The 17,306-nt window shown below is 28.0% G+C and overlaps 1 protein-coding gene across 2 annotated transcripts in view; it reads right to left on the reverse strand.

The window, feature by feature from the left end:
• The window catches only part of LOC142319002 (solute carrier family 23 member 2), a 130,016-nt gene that overhangs the window by 3,369 nt on the left and 109,341 nt on the right, over positions 1 to 17,306 (reverse strand). For both annotated transcript variants that reach the window (XM_075355786.1, XM_075355785.1), the window contains exons 11-14: positions 16,078 to 16,157; positions 13,946 to 14,087; positions 10,858 to 10,981; positions 7,747 to 7,953 (exon numbers count right to left, since the gene is read on the reverse strand). In XM_075355786.1, coding sequence (XP_075211901.1) covers positions 7,890 to 7,953; positions 10,858 to 10,981; positions 13,946 to 14,087; positions 16,078 to 16,157 — 410 coding nt within the window. In that variant the 3' untranslated portion in view covers positions 7,747 to 7,889. The remainder of the gene's footprint in view (positions 1 to 7,746; positions 7,954 to 10,857; positions 10,982 to 13,945; positions 14,088 to 16,077; positions 16,158 to 17,306) is intronic.

Genomic DNA, 17,306 nt, shown 5'->3' on the forward strand with positions numbered 1-17,306 from the left:
TATGACAATGGTTGCGTGTGAAAGAAAGTTTCACATGTTTAGCATATGACAAGCCCCATCTTCTTACAATTTCAACAACATTTTGGTCATCTCTACCCGTAAGTGTTTTTCATATCAAAAATTGTTTCAGACAAAAATTTTAGGTAATGTTTAGAAGACTAACAAACACTTTAAACCGATTTGATTCTGTGCCTATTAGGGAAGTATGATTTTTTGTCTTCAAAACCCCACTTTTTCCACCTCCCTGGGCTAACGGTTGGTGATATCAAAAAACTTTACTTAGATAAGTTTTAGGCCTTTATCCAAAGAATTTATAATCATTGTTATAGTTTTTTGTCCTCTATATCAGAATTTTTGACTTCATTCTTTTCAAAATTTAACTCCTCATAGTCGAATTATGATCAGATATATCAGAATCAAAGACATATATTTTGTATTATTACTTTTAAAAACATAATTATCAGTGCATAAGGAAGGTTCATCTTTTCCTTTATCTGTAGTAATTTTGTTTCCTATTTATTTCAAAGCATAAAAAGAAAGTAATTGTTGGTATCTGTCTAATACGTTTGATTTTTTCAACAAATATAATCTCAAACTCCAACTAACATTAAGTTCTTATCAAATATACTTTGCAAAATATTTCCTAACTCTCTGATAAAAATATTGTTAGAACAAAAACTGAGCCTGTATACAGATTACACTGTCAATGAGATGGAAGCACATATCTTGATAATTTTTAACATGTCAACTGTATTTAATTCAGTTTCAAATGATAAAGCTATCTTTTATCAATTTAAACAACCAAACATCCAGTTCTATAATTATTTCATTTTGAAAATAACTAATAATTATGTGATAAAAGTTTATTTCCTGTAATATGTTTGTATCTCAGACAAAATTATGGTTTTTGGACAAAAACAAAATTAAGACTTTGGAAAATAAATTGGATGATATTGAACAGTATCTTGATTGAATACAATTGAAATCCATGGAGTGCCATATGAGAATGGTAAGAATATCTTGCATGTGATCAAGAAGGTGGGAACTGCTTTGGATTTGCAACTAAGTAATGAAGCGATTGATGTATGTCATAGACAGTCATTTAATTTTTTTTTTGTCTTCAGTCATTTGACTGGTTTGATGCAGCTCTCCAAGATTCCCTATCTAGTGCTAGTCGTTTCATTTCAGTATACCCTCTACATCCTACATCCCCAACAATTTGTTTTACATACTCCAAACGTGGCCTGCCTACACAATTTTTCCCTTCTACCTGTCCTTCCAATATTAAAGCGACTATTCCAGGATGCCTTAGTATGTGGCCTATAAGTCTGTCTCTTCTTTTAACTATATTTTTCCAAATGCTACTTTCTTCATCTATTTGCCGCAATACCTCTTCATTTGTCACTTTATCCACCCATCTGATTTTTAACATTCTCCTATAGCACCACATTTCAAAAGCTTCTAATCTTTTCTTCTCAGATACTCCGATTGTCCAAGTTTCACTTCCATATAAAGCGACACTCCAAACATACACTTTCAAAAATCTTTTCCTGACATTTAAATTCATTTTTGATGTAAACAAATTATATTTCTTACTGAAGGCTCGTTTAGCTTGTGCTATTCGGCATTTTATATCGCTCCTGCTTCGTCCATCTTTAGTAATTTTACTTCCCAAATAACAAAATTCTTCTACCTCCATAATCTTTTCTCCTCCTATTTTCACATTCAGTGGTCCATCTTTGTTATTTCTACTACATTTCATTACTTTTGTTTTGTTCTTGTTTATTTTCATGCGATAGTTTTTGCGTAGGACTTCATCTATGCCGTTCATTGTTTCTTCTAAATCCTTTTTACTCTCGGCTAGAATTACTATATCATCAGCAAATCGTAGCATCTTTATCTTTTCACCTTGTATTGTTACTCCGAATCTAAATTGTTCTTTAACATCATTAACTGCTAGTTCCATGTAAAGATTAAAAAGTAACGGCGATAGGGAACATCCTTGTCAGACTCCCTTTCTTATTAGGGCTTCTTTCTTATGTTCTTCAATTGTTATTGTTGCTGTTTGGTTCCTGTACATGTTAGCAATTGTTCTTCTATCTCTGTATTTGAACCCTAATTTTTTTAAGTCATTTAATAGGGGTGTAAAAAGGTCTCCAAGAATTTTAAAATCTATGGTTGCGAAAGAGGAGGGTAAAGTGCAACCCAGCAAGAAATCTAGGATATTCTCGAGATAGTCCAGTGTATATTAATGAATGAAATCTTACTGGATCTAGGTGGTAAATGCTAGTGCAAGCTAAATAATGAAAAAAGAAATAGACTTCAAGTACATTGGGATATGCGTTGTTGTGATACTGATGTGAAAAGAAGATGGTGCTCCTGTGTTAAGATAACGCATGATGATCTGGACAAATTATAACGCTCTTCTTTTTTTGAAAGTGTTATTAAAAGAAAAATGGTTGTTTATCATTTTATTTTGTTTTTTTAAATGTCAGAAATTCACAGAAATGTAATTCAGTTTTTAAGCAGTGAAAGTGACTTGTTTATTTTACATCAAAATATTTCTTTAGTCTTAGAGAAAATTTTGATAAGTATTTGGTTTTTATGAATTCTGTTGTACACCAGAAAATATAAAACTAGATGGGCATTTTGATTGTTGAAAACGGTCATCTTCAGCTGACACTAAGAAAAAGGTACATACATAAAAGTCAATAAATACTCATAAATGTAAAAGGAGTAAGTAATTATAAAAAATATTGCCAATAAGTGTACTTGTCAAAAACTTAAGTTTAACTTTTAAAAATATATAAATCATTAAAATCTCCAACTCGGATAATCCATCACAAATTAATGCACGCACACACTTGTAATATAATTAGATAAAAATTGATTACAAGTAGAGGTAGCATGCACTTTAAACGAGAGATCCCCTTCCATAAACAGAATTTTATGAAAATTGAAAACTTAATTAGATTTTGGTTTCCTCTATTCAACAACGAAGTTTCATCATCACATTGACAAAATAAGTAATTTCTCAGCTATATAAAATTTCTGTTTATTATATACACATTTTAAAACTATCATTTCCAATAACATAATTAATTCTCTGGAAACTGGAAATTACTTAAGATAGTAGTAGGCAATCTGAATTTGGAGGTTTTAGTGATCTAGATGTCTAAGGTAAATCTATTTTTTGATTGAAATACCTAAATTGACATTAATAACTGAAATGTCTAACAACACTATTAATAGTATTACTATTAATTTTTCATTTGATTTATTTTCTTATATATAATTTTTCCTTGGTGTGTACTGTTGATTGTTTAATAGTTGAAATGGTCATCCAGTTTTATAGTAAAATTTTTATAAATGTTGTTTTCTTGTTTTGTAATATATTCAGTATCCATTTAGAGAGCATTTATTTTATTTGTTCATATTTTTTCTGTATTTTTGCAGATTTTTTTTTATTTCATTCTTTGAAACATGATATAATTATCTTTTGATTTCATTATAATAGCATAAAATAGAACATTTAAGATTGTAAAAATAGCATTGCATTTGTTTGTGGGTCAGGTAAATGGCACATGCAATTGTAATCATACAAAATGATGACCTTATATAATCATTGAACTATGAAGAAGAAGCATTTATGATTCCCAGATCCTATAGCAGATATTAACCCTTACTTGTAATTTCTGCTGATTTACAACTTAATAACTAATATTTATTGCTGTCATGAATACTGAATGGTAAGTTCAGTTATTTAACAATTAGTTCATGTCTGTTATTTTGGTTTTTGCTGTTATATTTTTTCGTTAGTGGATCAATCCATTTGAAGTATCTCAAAAAACTAGCTGGTTGCTTGACCAATTCAAAGAAAGTTGAAACTTACCCACTTGTTTCCTACATGTTTCAGAACCTTAAAACTATTTTTTTTTTTAATTTTTTATTTAAGAACTTTACCTGTGGCGGCCATTTTTGTTACGGTGCGCACACTTGTTTTTGTGATGTAAGGGTTTACAGAAAAAATAACTAAAAAACCATTGGTCTTGGAAACTTGAAACAAAAACCAATTTATTCATATTTTGTCAAGGTAAAAAATTGGTCCAGTGGTTTATTTCTCTTCTTTCTATGAGAAAATTACCAATAAATTTGAACATGAAGAATGGTGAAATTTCACTTTTGGTAATTTTTTACAAGAGGCAGGGATTGCATATACAGTTTTTTTATATGTAGGTATATGTTAGTAGTTTTACCATAAATAATATTAATGATGATATACCTACCCTTAAATGTTTATGAATTTTTGAAAATTTTTTTTTTAATTCAGATTTTGGCTTCAAATAACTCTGATGGAGCTGGCGATAAAAATCTCAAATTTGCACAACTTTCAGTGTTTTTGTGGATGTTTATGGGAAATAGAAAATTTTCTTGTGTATTGTACAAATAAAAAAGTTATAACCTCTCAAAAAACATGTTAAACGCGATACTATATTAAATGCTCATTAAATAAGTGCTCCAAGGGGGTTTCTTGTCTTTACACTATATTATTAAAATAGTTTTTTTTTTTTAATTATTAATGATAGGTCATAATTTAATAACTTAACCAATACCAGTAACCTAACACAATTTTGGTTCAAAAATGCTTGTAAAATTACCCAAACAGATTTCAGTTAGTAGCCTATATCTTTTTTCAAGAATTCATTTTTACTTTTATATTGATTTGTTTTTTGCAAACACTATCGAAGAAAAAATAAATTGTAACAAAATTTTAATTATTCTTCAAAAAAATAATCTGTTTTTGTAGCAATGAAAGTTTATTATTTAGTGTGGTTAACCAACAGCTGTGCTATCTCTTGTGATAATTATCTTGAAATTGTGTGCTAACATCATCACTGTAGTTAGTTCAAGTGATGTCAACTTTCTAGGACCTTCTTTTGAAATGATGTACGTGGTCCAGCTGGGTGGAAAAATGGAATGATTGATATAGTTCTTTGTTATGCTGAAAAAAAATCTTTTGAAACAGTTAACAAAGAGACTTTACAGGAACTAAATTTAAATTTGAAAAAATGTGTTCTTTAAGAGCTTGCTCTAATGTTATTTGTCTAAAATTTTTCCTAACTGTTTTATATGAATTCTCAAAGGGCCTCAACAGTACTGCCCATACAGGTGTCTGCATTTTGACAAAAACATTTTTTCACGATATTTACTGACTAATGACATCTGAATTAACAGTAAAAAAATAAGTTGTTGGTTTTCATCAGTAAATCCACAAATTTTAATGAGTTCTTTTGACACTGTAATACACTGTTTTATGATGCTCTTCATTCACATAAATTCCTATGGAACATTGTTTTATGTGAAATTAGCTGAAAATAATGTAAACTTTTAACTGATTTTAAAATTTGCAAATATAATATTAAGTAAAATTATTTATTTAATAAACACTTCCAAACACAGGATGAAATTTGAGACACTCTGTAAAGTTGTGAACAGGTCACTGACTGATATCAGACTGACCAGTCTGTAACTGCAAAGCTAATTGATGAAACAACCATAAATGAGCATGTTACAACATGAATTTTCCTGATGACTAGAAGTGACTTCAAGCAATTGTTATAAACATGAGCACTGCGATTGAGTGGTTCAAACAAGTCCATTTCAATTATAGTAATAAGTATAAAATTATTAAAGTGCCAAGAAGACAAGAAACCCCCTTGCAGCACTTATTTAGCGAGTCGAAATGATATCACTTATAACAGGTTTTTCATTGATTTTTGAGACGTTATAACTTTCTAATTAGCACAGTATACAAGAAACTTTTATATTTGCCATAAACATCTACAAAAACACTGCAAGTTGTGCAAATTTGAGATTTTTATCACCAGCCCCATCAGAGTTATTTGATGCCAAAATTTGAATTTTTGAAAAAAAATGAGTTCAAAATTTCATAAAAATTTAGGGATAAGTATATTACCATTAATATTATTTATTAAAGCATATATATACCTACATATAAAAAAATAATTCAAACTATGTATGCCATCCCTGCCTCTTGAAAAAAATTATCAAAAGTGAAATTTCACTGTTTTTCATGCTCAACTTTATTGGTAATTTTCTAATAGAAAGAAGAGATATAGGTAAATAAACCACTGGACTAATTTTTACCTTGAAAAAATATGAATAAATTGGTTTTTGTTTCATCCTTCCGTTACGATTTTAGTTATGATTTTTTCTGTAAACACTTGCAATCACAAAAATAGATGTACGCACCATAACAAAAGTGGCTGCCACAGGTAAATGGTTTGAATAAAAATCTTAAAAAAAAAAAAAAGTGTTAAGGTCCGAGACATGCAGGAAACAAGTGGGTAGGTAAGTTTCATTTTTTTAAATTAGTAATATTTAGGGAAGAATTAAAATCTGTGACAAAAATGTGGATAAGTAGTCGTATATAGGTTATTATATGCTCTGATTAAACTCACATTTATGCAGGAAAGAAAGTAAATAAGCCAAAAACGATTATTTATATCAATATTTTAAAATATTATACAGTAAGTAAATTTCAATTATATACAATATATATATATAGTAAACTATTAACTACACCAAGAGATAATTGAAATCTAATTTTGGGAATGATTCACTGCTATCCTCATAAATTACATATGTTTAGGTGTATTTACAATATTGTTATACCATTATACCCATTACCATATTGGGTTTTATTCTTATATCTAACATATAGCATATTTACATAATTATTTTTAATTAAATGAACAGTGGTGATGATTTTTACTTTTAATTAAGTGCGTGCTATTTTTGAGAATTTCAATGTAAAAATAATTATTGAACAATGTTTTTTTTTTACTGGTAGTTTTTTATCTGTTTTAGTAGTTTCAAGTTCTGGATTGTTGAACTTCTGGTTTAGTAGCAGTTGCAATCATACTTTGTTTTTAGGTATATTAAAACCTTTTTACTGTCATCATAAAACACCGACATGTATATTAAAACCTTTTTACTGTCATCATAAAACACCGACATGTATAAATTATTTAACTTAAAGTACAAAAAATATGTATACATGTATAATTTTTAAAGAATATAATGTGAGTATCATAATTTTAGAACCTGAAATTGAAATAGATCTAATGCTTGAATTTGTTTGAATCAAATATCTCAATATTTGTTCTAATTTTCATCATTAAAGTGATCTGATAAGAGGTAGCCTGTTTCATTTACTTAGCAATAAATTGAAATGCTTAAGTATCATTAGTATAACATTAGTCAATGTATTTAAAAACTTAGTAGAATATTGTTTTAACTTTTCTTTCTGTGAAAACAATAAATAATAGGCCATACTTATAATAGTATCACGAACATGGTTCTGCTGTTTTTACAAAATAAAGTGGTACAAGTTTAATGTCAAATTATGTGAAACAAGTCTTCAATCTTTTCACTGTAAATTGTAATATTTATTCTCTCTTGGTCTACATGTTCCATTACGGTGATTAACAATTTCTAATTTAAATATAAATTCCTCTCCTTTTCTAATATTACTATATTTACTCTTCTTTCATAATTGTTTTCAAAATTATTAATTTAATTTTTTTAAAATTAATTATTAATTTAAAAAAAAAAAATAGTTATAATTTACATATAATAAACTAATAAAAGAATGTTATTTAATTAACGTTTTTAAATTTATGAAGGTCAAAAGAAATGTATAAATATTTTTTTTAAATATACCTATAAGAAATCCATGTCCGATTCGTAAATCTTTTATTTTAACAGAATGTGCATACTATACTAGTTATTACACATTTGAAAGTGTTAACTTTTGTAGCTTTTTACATAGTTTGTGTATATTAAAGTGTTCTATTTATATTCATTCAATTGCGTCGTCGTCCAGTCTTGTAAGTTGGCATAAATGGAATATATGAAAACACTTTGCACCTAAAACAGTAAAACATAACTTTATGTAAGTCATAATAACACTTGTTATTTATATAATTAAGAAGATTAAACTTGAAATAGGATTTCAAAATTCTTTACAGAGAATTTTCTAAATCCATTAACTTTTATTTATATTACTGCTTGCCATTGGCCATCCATTAATATTAAGCATCATACATACAGTGTTTCACACAGTTCCAGTGATACCTTTTGGCTGCTCAATGTTTTGAGTAGTTGATACTATTCTATTATGGTAAGATTTTTATTTACATGTCACAACAGCATTGTAGATGGTCCAAGTGGCAAACTAATTTACTTGGTGAACAAAACTTGTTTTTATTTATATGTTACAAGCAATTATTATTATTGAGACAATAATAATAGTACATAATACATGGTGAGACAGAAAAACTAACCATTTTTTAGAATAGTATAACATAATTATAAAGAGCTTGTTTTTATTCATGTGCTAGACTTAAAGCCACATGTATTCGATTATGGTTGAAAAACAGATTTTTTTATTTACACTACTAACATTAAGTGTAGAGAATAATCTCGCAAATGTCTGTTTTGATCAATACACAGCTAGAGAGTTTGTAGCCAAAACTTCTTGTTACATTTTCCAGCACATATCTGTTTGACAGCCGTTTTGTGAAAATATTCTTAATACTTCCATTAAAACTCTACCAATGTGGATAGTTGTCCCACTTTATTGGAATCGCTGTTTATGCACCTTCTGTGAAGTTCCGGAGTGAGGAAGTTGTGCAGCATTGAAGTTTGCCATTCTGCATTCAGTGTGACTAATCAAATTCTTCAAAGAAATACAGGCCAATAGCCCTAAATGTTTCCTCCCTATACCACACTGTAACCACTGGGTATGAAGTGGATGGACGCTCATGTAGTTCTCTTGGATTTGTATTGAATCAGTACCAGAAGTTCTGTTTTTAAATACAAGCCAAGAAGTGAGTACAGGGTTTGTCACTCATAAGGATTACTGTTTTGTTTTTTGTCATAATTTTCAACATCTCTGGGAAAACTCGGCATTTCCAGTTTTGAGTACTTCAACAACCACCCATTTGTAGGGATGGAAATTGAAGTCAGATTGCTGAATTCTTCTGATAGTTCAGAGTGAATGAATATTGATGCACTGAATGCCAGGAGTTACCTTCAACTCCCTTTCTTATGTCTTCAATATTCTCCAGTAATCATATAGATCTAGGGCCTCCAAATGGTTTTCTATTTAATGCTGATGCTGTCCTGTAGTTCTCCAACAATATAATTGTGTTATGAAAAGGTACAGGACCATGGTGGCCAACATTGGTGTAACGTTTACTGTAACAACATTGATAACTTTTGTTGTGAAAATGTGCATAGTGTTACATGGTTCCATTGTGACTGAAATGGGAGCTAGTGAGAAATGGAGTCCCAAATACCCCCACCACATGTACAAAAATCAATCAAGAATCATGTTGTTTTCCTACCCCGTCCTTAGATATTAATTACTTTCTTTTTCCTGTTTAGCCTCTGGTATTTACCTTTCAGATAATACTTCAGAGGATGATTTGTATGAGTGTAAATCATGTGTATGAGTGTAGTCTTGTACAGTCTCAGTTCGACCATTTCTGAGATGTGTGGTTAATTGAAACCCAACCACCAAAGAACACCGGTATCCACGATCTAGTATTCAAATCCATGTAAAAATAACTAACTGTACTAGGACTTGAACCTCAGAACTATCGACTTTGAAATCAGCTGATTTGGGAAGATGCATTCACCAGTAGACCAATGTGGAGGTAGATATTAATTACTACTAGCTAGAAATTTAACTTATTAGAAAAATTATAATTTATTACATCATAAATGAAAAATAATGACAGTATACCATAAAAATTAATCTTGCATGACAAAAATTCTTATTTATTGCTATAATTTTTTTAGGCATAACCTAATTGTGTATGTCGCATAAATATCTCTTTTTATAAGAATATCTCTAGCACAACATAAGCAAAACTATTGTAAAATTAGAGTACTGTACTTAAAGTAGCAACTGTTCTGAATGGTGTGAAAGCATTTTTATTTTGTGTTTTATTATCCTCTTGGTAATTTAGTTTTGCTTAGAATAATTTCGCTCTTTATACTTCAGTCATGAATGAAGATAAATTTTAATGTTAACACATTTTGAACCAGATAATTCAATATTTGTATTGTTTGAATGTTGTAGCTTAAACAGGATCTGTATAAATGCAGTATTAAATACTGTCTTTCATGTTATTGTTGGTCTAGAATCAATGTAATAACTCTCCATGAAAGGTCTGGCATGAATAATCTGGTATTTTAAAAAAATATATAAATATCAGATAATTGTTTTCATTTATCAGTTTTAATATTTTATTGGTTAGGAAAGTTTATCACCAAAATGGTTAAATCTTAACTAATTTCATTGAAAGGAGGGTTTTTGGAAATATTTTCCAAAGTTATCACTTCATTCATCATTGGGTTTTTATGAATTTGTTTCTTGTAAAAGGATGCAGTAACAATAAATTGTAATGATTCTTTTAAACTGTAGACTAACTTATAAAAATTTAATGTTATTAATAATTTCCCTTTCTAAGATGAAATTAGAGTTTTTTTCTGCCTGTAACAACTTTTTGAGACTATTAACAATATAGTCTCAAATAGTTACAATAATACTTTAACTACTTATGATATGCTCTGAGTTTTTGCCAAAAAATTTTTTTTTATTGAAATATTTGCTAAATCTTCTGACAAATTTCATATAACTACAGTGAAATGTTCCTGAAATTTTGTGTTTTTTCCTTTTAACTGTTCATATATAAATGATTATATGTATTTATCCAAAATTATTATTGTATTATTTGGTCAGCTAATATTAAAATTACTTACTTTCTTACAAAACCCATTCCAACAGGAAAATTATAAGTGTCGTCATCATTGTCTTCATCACCAGGTTCTGTACTTAGTTTCATCTCATTTGCCCAAGCTATGAGTCCTCTTTCTTCTGGTGTTCCTTAAAAATAAAAAAGCGGTTACATTATTTGTTTTACCATTCTAAGTTTACTTAGTGATTTTTAGAAGTTTAATATCAATAACAATAATAAGGTAATAAACTGTTGTAATTTATAATTAACTGTAATAATTAATCACAACACTAGTGTGAATCATAGCCAATCTGTAATTTCCATTCATATCAATCTGTATTCTCCCTTATAAAGGCCTGTAGATTGTTGTACTATTTATGCAGCTATTCTAATTCATAGGGCACTCGGAAAAAGATGTAGTATTTATTATATTCTTCAAAGTTCAATTGTGAAATTCAGTTCAATTTTCTTTCTATTATTTTTTCTGAAATTTGTGACCTTCAAATGTATATTTTTTCTTTTAAATTTATATAATTTTGATTTATGCTTTACGTTGATTAATAATACTTTGAACATAACGAAGTAAGCTTATTATGGAATGAAAAGAAAAGTAGAGAATTTGAAATTTATTTTGGCAGACTTTTCTTTTACTAAAAAAAAATTGTAATAGAAATTGTATTTCAAGATATTTATCAACTCTTAAGTACATTATATTTGCATTTCATACATGGTTTTATTTATTTAATATAGCATCATCGGCTATGAGCATTAGCTACTACAAAATGCCATCTGCATACAGTGTTTTTGCATCCAGTGTTCTTTTAATTTCAGTTGTTTAAAGCAAATCATATTAAACGTAGCTTTGACCACTTGAATTATATCCTTAATTCACATTTTTCATTTTCCGTGTTGCTGATATGTTTAAGTGTTGCAGGACTATAAAATTGCAAGAGGTCCATTGTGTTATTAAAAATTTATTTATTATGTAATTTAAATATACTAATTTACTTACTGAAAAACTGAAAAGAATATATGTATTACTTATATTTTTACTTTACTGATGAATATAGCTATATAGAGAAGCTATATTAAAGGTAAAAGTACAGTGTGTGTTAATGTCAAAAATGGGATATCATGGTTTTACCAAATCTTTACATTTTAGGATCCAACTAGTTCATCTAGACCAAAAAGCATGTGTATATGTATGTGCATACATATATGTTGCACTGCTTTTGACTTCATTTCTCAGTATTGACCATACTGATTTTCTTCAAATTTGGCTTAAATATTTCTATATATGAGTCATTAATCATATTAATTTTTTTTTGAAAATTTGTTAAGGGGTGGGGAATATCGTGATAAAACCAATATTGTTTTTTTTTCAGAGTTGTTTTAGAGAAGAAAATTTGTTACTTATAATACATATATAAATCAAAAAAAGTTTTCAAAAAATTAACTCCATCTCTTAAAACTGAAAATTTATTTTTTGTTCTTTTGCTCTTTCTCCCTTCAGTTTAAGTATTTTTCAAGTTTTTTTGAAATTATATGTACAGACTTTCAGAAAAAGTTTGAAAAATAATATAAATAATATATTATATATATATATATATATATATATATATATATATATATAATATATAACATTTTTTAGCCTCCACAAAGTACAGAATTAGAGAACACTCTTACCTTTACTTTTTCATGTTCAAAACATTTTGCCAATCTTCACTGATGTTTTTTTAATAATTCTTATCTTTTACATTTACACATTAAATTATAGCTTTTTACTTTTATTTTGTAAAAATTGTTTGTTAATAAAAAATTTAAAAACATTTTAAAATTCAGAACAAATATTTGTTCAGTCAGCTATTGAATAGTTAGTGTAATACTTTTTCATTCTCTTGGCTGAACAAATATTTGTCTGAATTTTAAAATGTTTTTAAATTTTTTATCAATAAACAATTTTTACAAAATAAAAGTAAAAAGCTATAATTTGAAGTCTAAATGTAAAAAAGGACTATAAAAAATTTAATTGAAATTAATTTATATATATATATATAGAGAGAGAGAGAGAGAGTGAGCTTCCAAGAAATGTGTACAATGTTTTTTACTTGATATTTTTGTTATTGTTGTGATATTATTGTTTATTTTTTATATAGATCCCAAAACTAAAACACAGAAAAGTTTTTTGAAAATTTTCTTTTTCTCATTTTAGCCTTTTTCAAAGGGGGTGTTAGGTTTAGAGAATACTTTACTTAAGAAAATTTGTTAAGCCTAACCTGTGTATAAATATTTTTAGAAAATATTATTTAAAAATCTTTTCACTCCACCCCTAAATTACTTCTGCTTTTTAACTCTACTCTTATTTTTTATTGTTAAAAAGCTATAATAAATGTGTGCATAGTATTGTATGACTTGACTGGTGTAACCAGGAAAGTCATGCAATACTTTGCCAGTTTTTTAATTATAATATTACAAGTAATTTTAAAAGGTTTTACATTTTTTATAGATTTATTTTCTTGTATGTTGTTTTTATCCTGTATTATATAATGTGAAAATACACATTGTTTTTCAAAATTATTTCCTTTACTATTTTATGGGTTTAAAAACAGAAGTTTTGATTTTTATATGGAGAAATTTGTGATGTTATTGTGAAATATTTGTAAACTGGTTATTATTATCTCTTTATTTAATGCAATGCATGGTTACACTAAGCCATTGTTCAAAATCTAGAAGGTTGTCAAATTAACTGTTGTGGTAATTTTAATTTTTTTTAGATTTAAAGAAACATTTTAATAATTATGTAAAAAATGCCAGTAGGTGAAATGTTTGACTGAAATTCTGAAGAAAATGTGTTAATATCTAAAACTACTTACTTATACATCTTGGCTTTGATCATATTGTGTCGAGGGAATGATTCAGTGAAAGATAATATTAGTCTTAAAGTATATGATTAAAGATTAATTACTTTAACCAAAATGGTTAAATTGATGAGCCATTACAGAGTATTAAAGCAATGGAAGTATTCTGTAGCTTAGTCAATACATAAATTTTCTTTTGTTGTTACTTTACAGTAATAAAGATAGTCTTTTCTTTAGAAATACAACTCTGTTTACCTGGAATTAAATTATCTAGTATGCAACCAGTTAAACCACCAACAAGGATGCTTGTACTTAGCAATACTGTGATAATGCTGTCAGCTACTTCACTTCCAGTGTTTATTATCCCATGATGAGCTACCATCCATTTTGGAAGAACCTAAACAGAATTTTTAGTTATAAAAAAGTGAATTTAGAGGAAAAATCTAGTTATGTGCATTTTAAAAATATTGCACTATTTTTTTAAGACATTCTTTTAATGATATTAACTTTCATTACTTTTAAAATGAAGGCAGTCCAAGCATATTCATAATATTATGCAATACAATCCATCAGTGACTGTAATAATTTAAAGATTATTATCAATATAGAATTTATTTAGTTTTAAATTCTTTGAGAACAATTTATTGAAAAAATGTGTATATTTCATAAAAAAATAAATAAATTAACGCAGAATTATGGTTAGAAATTATTATGTGATTCAAAGTGTCTATTTTTTTTACCAGTATGCCACTTACTACCGAATTTTTTAAACTGATTAACTTCCGGTTAGCCATATTGTTGTACTATTCCATCTAATCCAGTAGCCTTAAAAGGCACCATCAGGATAGGTGTAGTTATCCAATAACAATTGAGATAAAACAGACCGTGTTGTGTACTGTATTCAGCAAAAAAGATTGACCCAATTATTTATACAAACATTTACTTCTAGGCTGTCCGTGGTCTCCCAACACCGTTCTGATATCTCGGATTCTCATACATGTATGTTATCTATGCCCACCATAACAATGATGAGAGGTTTTCCTTCATACAGAAAGCAAACATACTTCAGATAACCATTATAATTATAAGTTCATGACAAAATTTAAATTGCAGTCATAATAATGTTGAAGGTAACTGGTACAATTGATCGCATGATTTTATTTTAGATTGTATGCCTGTAATAATAACCATCTAAAAAAACTTTATAAAATTCAGAACAGGGCAATTGAAATTTAAATAATACTTGCACTTTGTGTCTGAATACCTGTTTTAACCGTATAAATGTAACCTGTTTTGCTTTAGCATTCTCATTCAGTTCACCCATTTTATGGATGTTTTTATGAACATAGATGTTTTTCATCTTATATTTTATTTACCATTTTAAAATGTATTTCACATCTGTGAGACTATTCAGTACTTGGTCTAGATATTTTATTGAGCTGTTGTAGATCTTGTTTCATGATACCACACAATATACTGGTCTTTTCTGGATCTTAGGATGTTATAATTGAACACAGAACACTCTTACTTAGGTTAAGCCAACCCACAATAAAGAAACTGGTAAAATTAGTTTTAGAACATCAAAATGTATACATCTCCAGTAGTACATTTATTATACCTTTATGTAATTACAAAAAGACTTAGGGAATAGTGAATTTTATGTTTTATCAACAATCACTAGTTTCAAGCGCTTTTAGAATTAAGTATATTTTTAAATTTCATTTTATCTTTTTTTAAGATTGAGATCTTAGATGGATTCTTAAAGTAAAGGAATTGTTTATAAACAAAATACATTTCTTCATAATAGCAAAGTATCTCTGTTAAGAGATTACTAACAATTGTTAAGAGATTACTAATGCTAGTTCCAAGTTAATGAAATAAATTGAAATTATAAATATGTCAATAATACTAAATTTTAAAGAAGAATTATTTACTACATTGTAAGAATAAATGTTTAAATACAAGTAATATTGACCAAAAAAAACATTAAAATTTTTTCATCAGTGTTAGTTTTACATTATTTTTCCTTTGGTCAATATGTCATCCAAATCACATTAGCTATTCAATGCATTCAATGCTATTGAATATCATGATTTCATAGAAATTCACTATTTATGAACTGTGATATCTGATACTATGTAAACCCATTTAAAAGCTTCACATGTAGTGTCTTTCAATTAATTACTCATTTAATAAACTGAATAATATGAAAGATTGTTAATTATTCAAGCTCTTTATTATAATTTTTTTAGGATTATTTTATATGCCTGTTGAAGAAGAGATGTACATAATTTTAAGTTCTGCTTCACAATTATTGTACATCATAATCAGTGATTCTATATGGAATCACTTAAGTAATAGAGTTAAATTTAAAGATATTTTCTTACCAGAGAGAAAAACATGGAAAATCCAATTATGTATAGATTTCGTGATGAATTCAGATCAACATACTGTAAAGCAGATAACCCTGGAATAAAAAAAAGGATTAACCAAAAATTCTGTAAGATAAAATTGTAAAATCTCAGTTTTTGTCTGTTGAGTAAAGTTCAATCTGCAAGTTTATAAATTAACTAATAACGAAAGTGTTTTTAAAAGTATTTAAAAAAATATAATTTTGTGGTTCTATAATGTATTTCAGTTTATTAATAGTATATCACTAATCTATATATATATATATATATATAGATATATATGCACATAAAAGGTCTGTAAATAAAGTAATGAGACTGGTTCAGAAAAACTTTTTATTTACAATACAATTAAATATGGACTCTATTATCTTCAAAATGTTCCCTTGGGAAGCCATGCAACACTTCAAACAGTTTTCTTACTCTTCTTAGTAGTGTTGGAACTCAAAAATTGGAATATCCTTCAGATGGTTGGTTACATTTTTTTTTTGTTTTTCACTGTTCCAAAGTGGTATCCTTGAGGTGTTTTATTAAAGTCGAGAACAGGAAAAAGTCGCAGGGACTCAAGTCTAATGAATAAGGTGGTTGAGGAACTACAGGAATGTTTTTCTTTGCCAAAAACTAATTAATTGAGAGTGAAGTGTAATAAGGTGCATTATCATGATGCAGCATCCAGTTTTCTTTGATGGCTGGTCTCACATGAGCAACTAATATTTTTCCGTAGTCCTTCAAGAATTTCTCGTTAAACATACTGATTTACAGTCGGCAAAACTCCTTATGGAAAATGCCATTGCTGTTGAAGAAACAAACTAGCATGGTTTTGATTTTTGATTTGCTCATTTTTACTTTTTTGGGACATGGTGAGTGTGCCACTCCTTGCTCTGGCGTTTTGTTTCTGGGTTGTATTCAAATATCCAAGATTCATCACCAGTAATAACATTTTTTTGGAAAATCTGGATCAGTTTCAATTTGCCCTGGAAGAACCTTTCCAAATGTGTTATATAACACATTTGAACAGAAAAATCTTGTTGTTTTTCTGTTTAGCAGTGAGGTTTTTGAGACCAATTTTACACACTTTTTTCATGTCCAATTCATTTGTCAAAATTTGATGGACTATGATACGGTTCAAATTCAATTGTTCTGCTATCATTCTGATAGTTAATTGCCATTCGTACCATATCAAGTGTCTGATTCACTCAACATTGTCA

This window comes from Lycorma delicatula, chromosome 2 (assembly GCF_047948215.1).
Source record: "Lycorma delicatula isolate Av1 chromosome 2, ASM4794821v1, whole genome shotgun sequence".
NCBI lineage: Eukaryota > Metazoa > Arthropoda > Insecta > Hemiptera > Fulgoridae > Lycorma > Lycorma delicatula.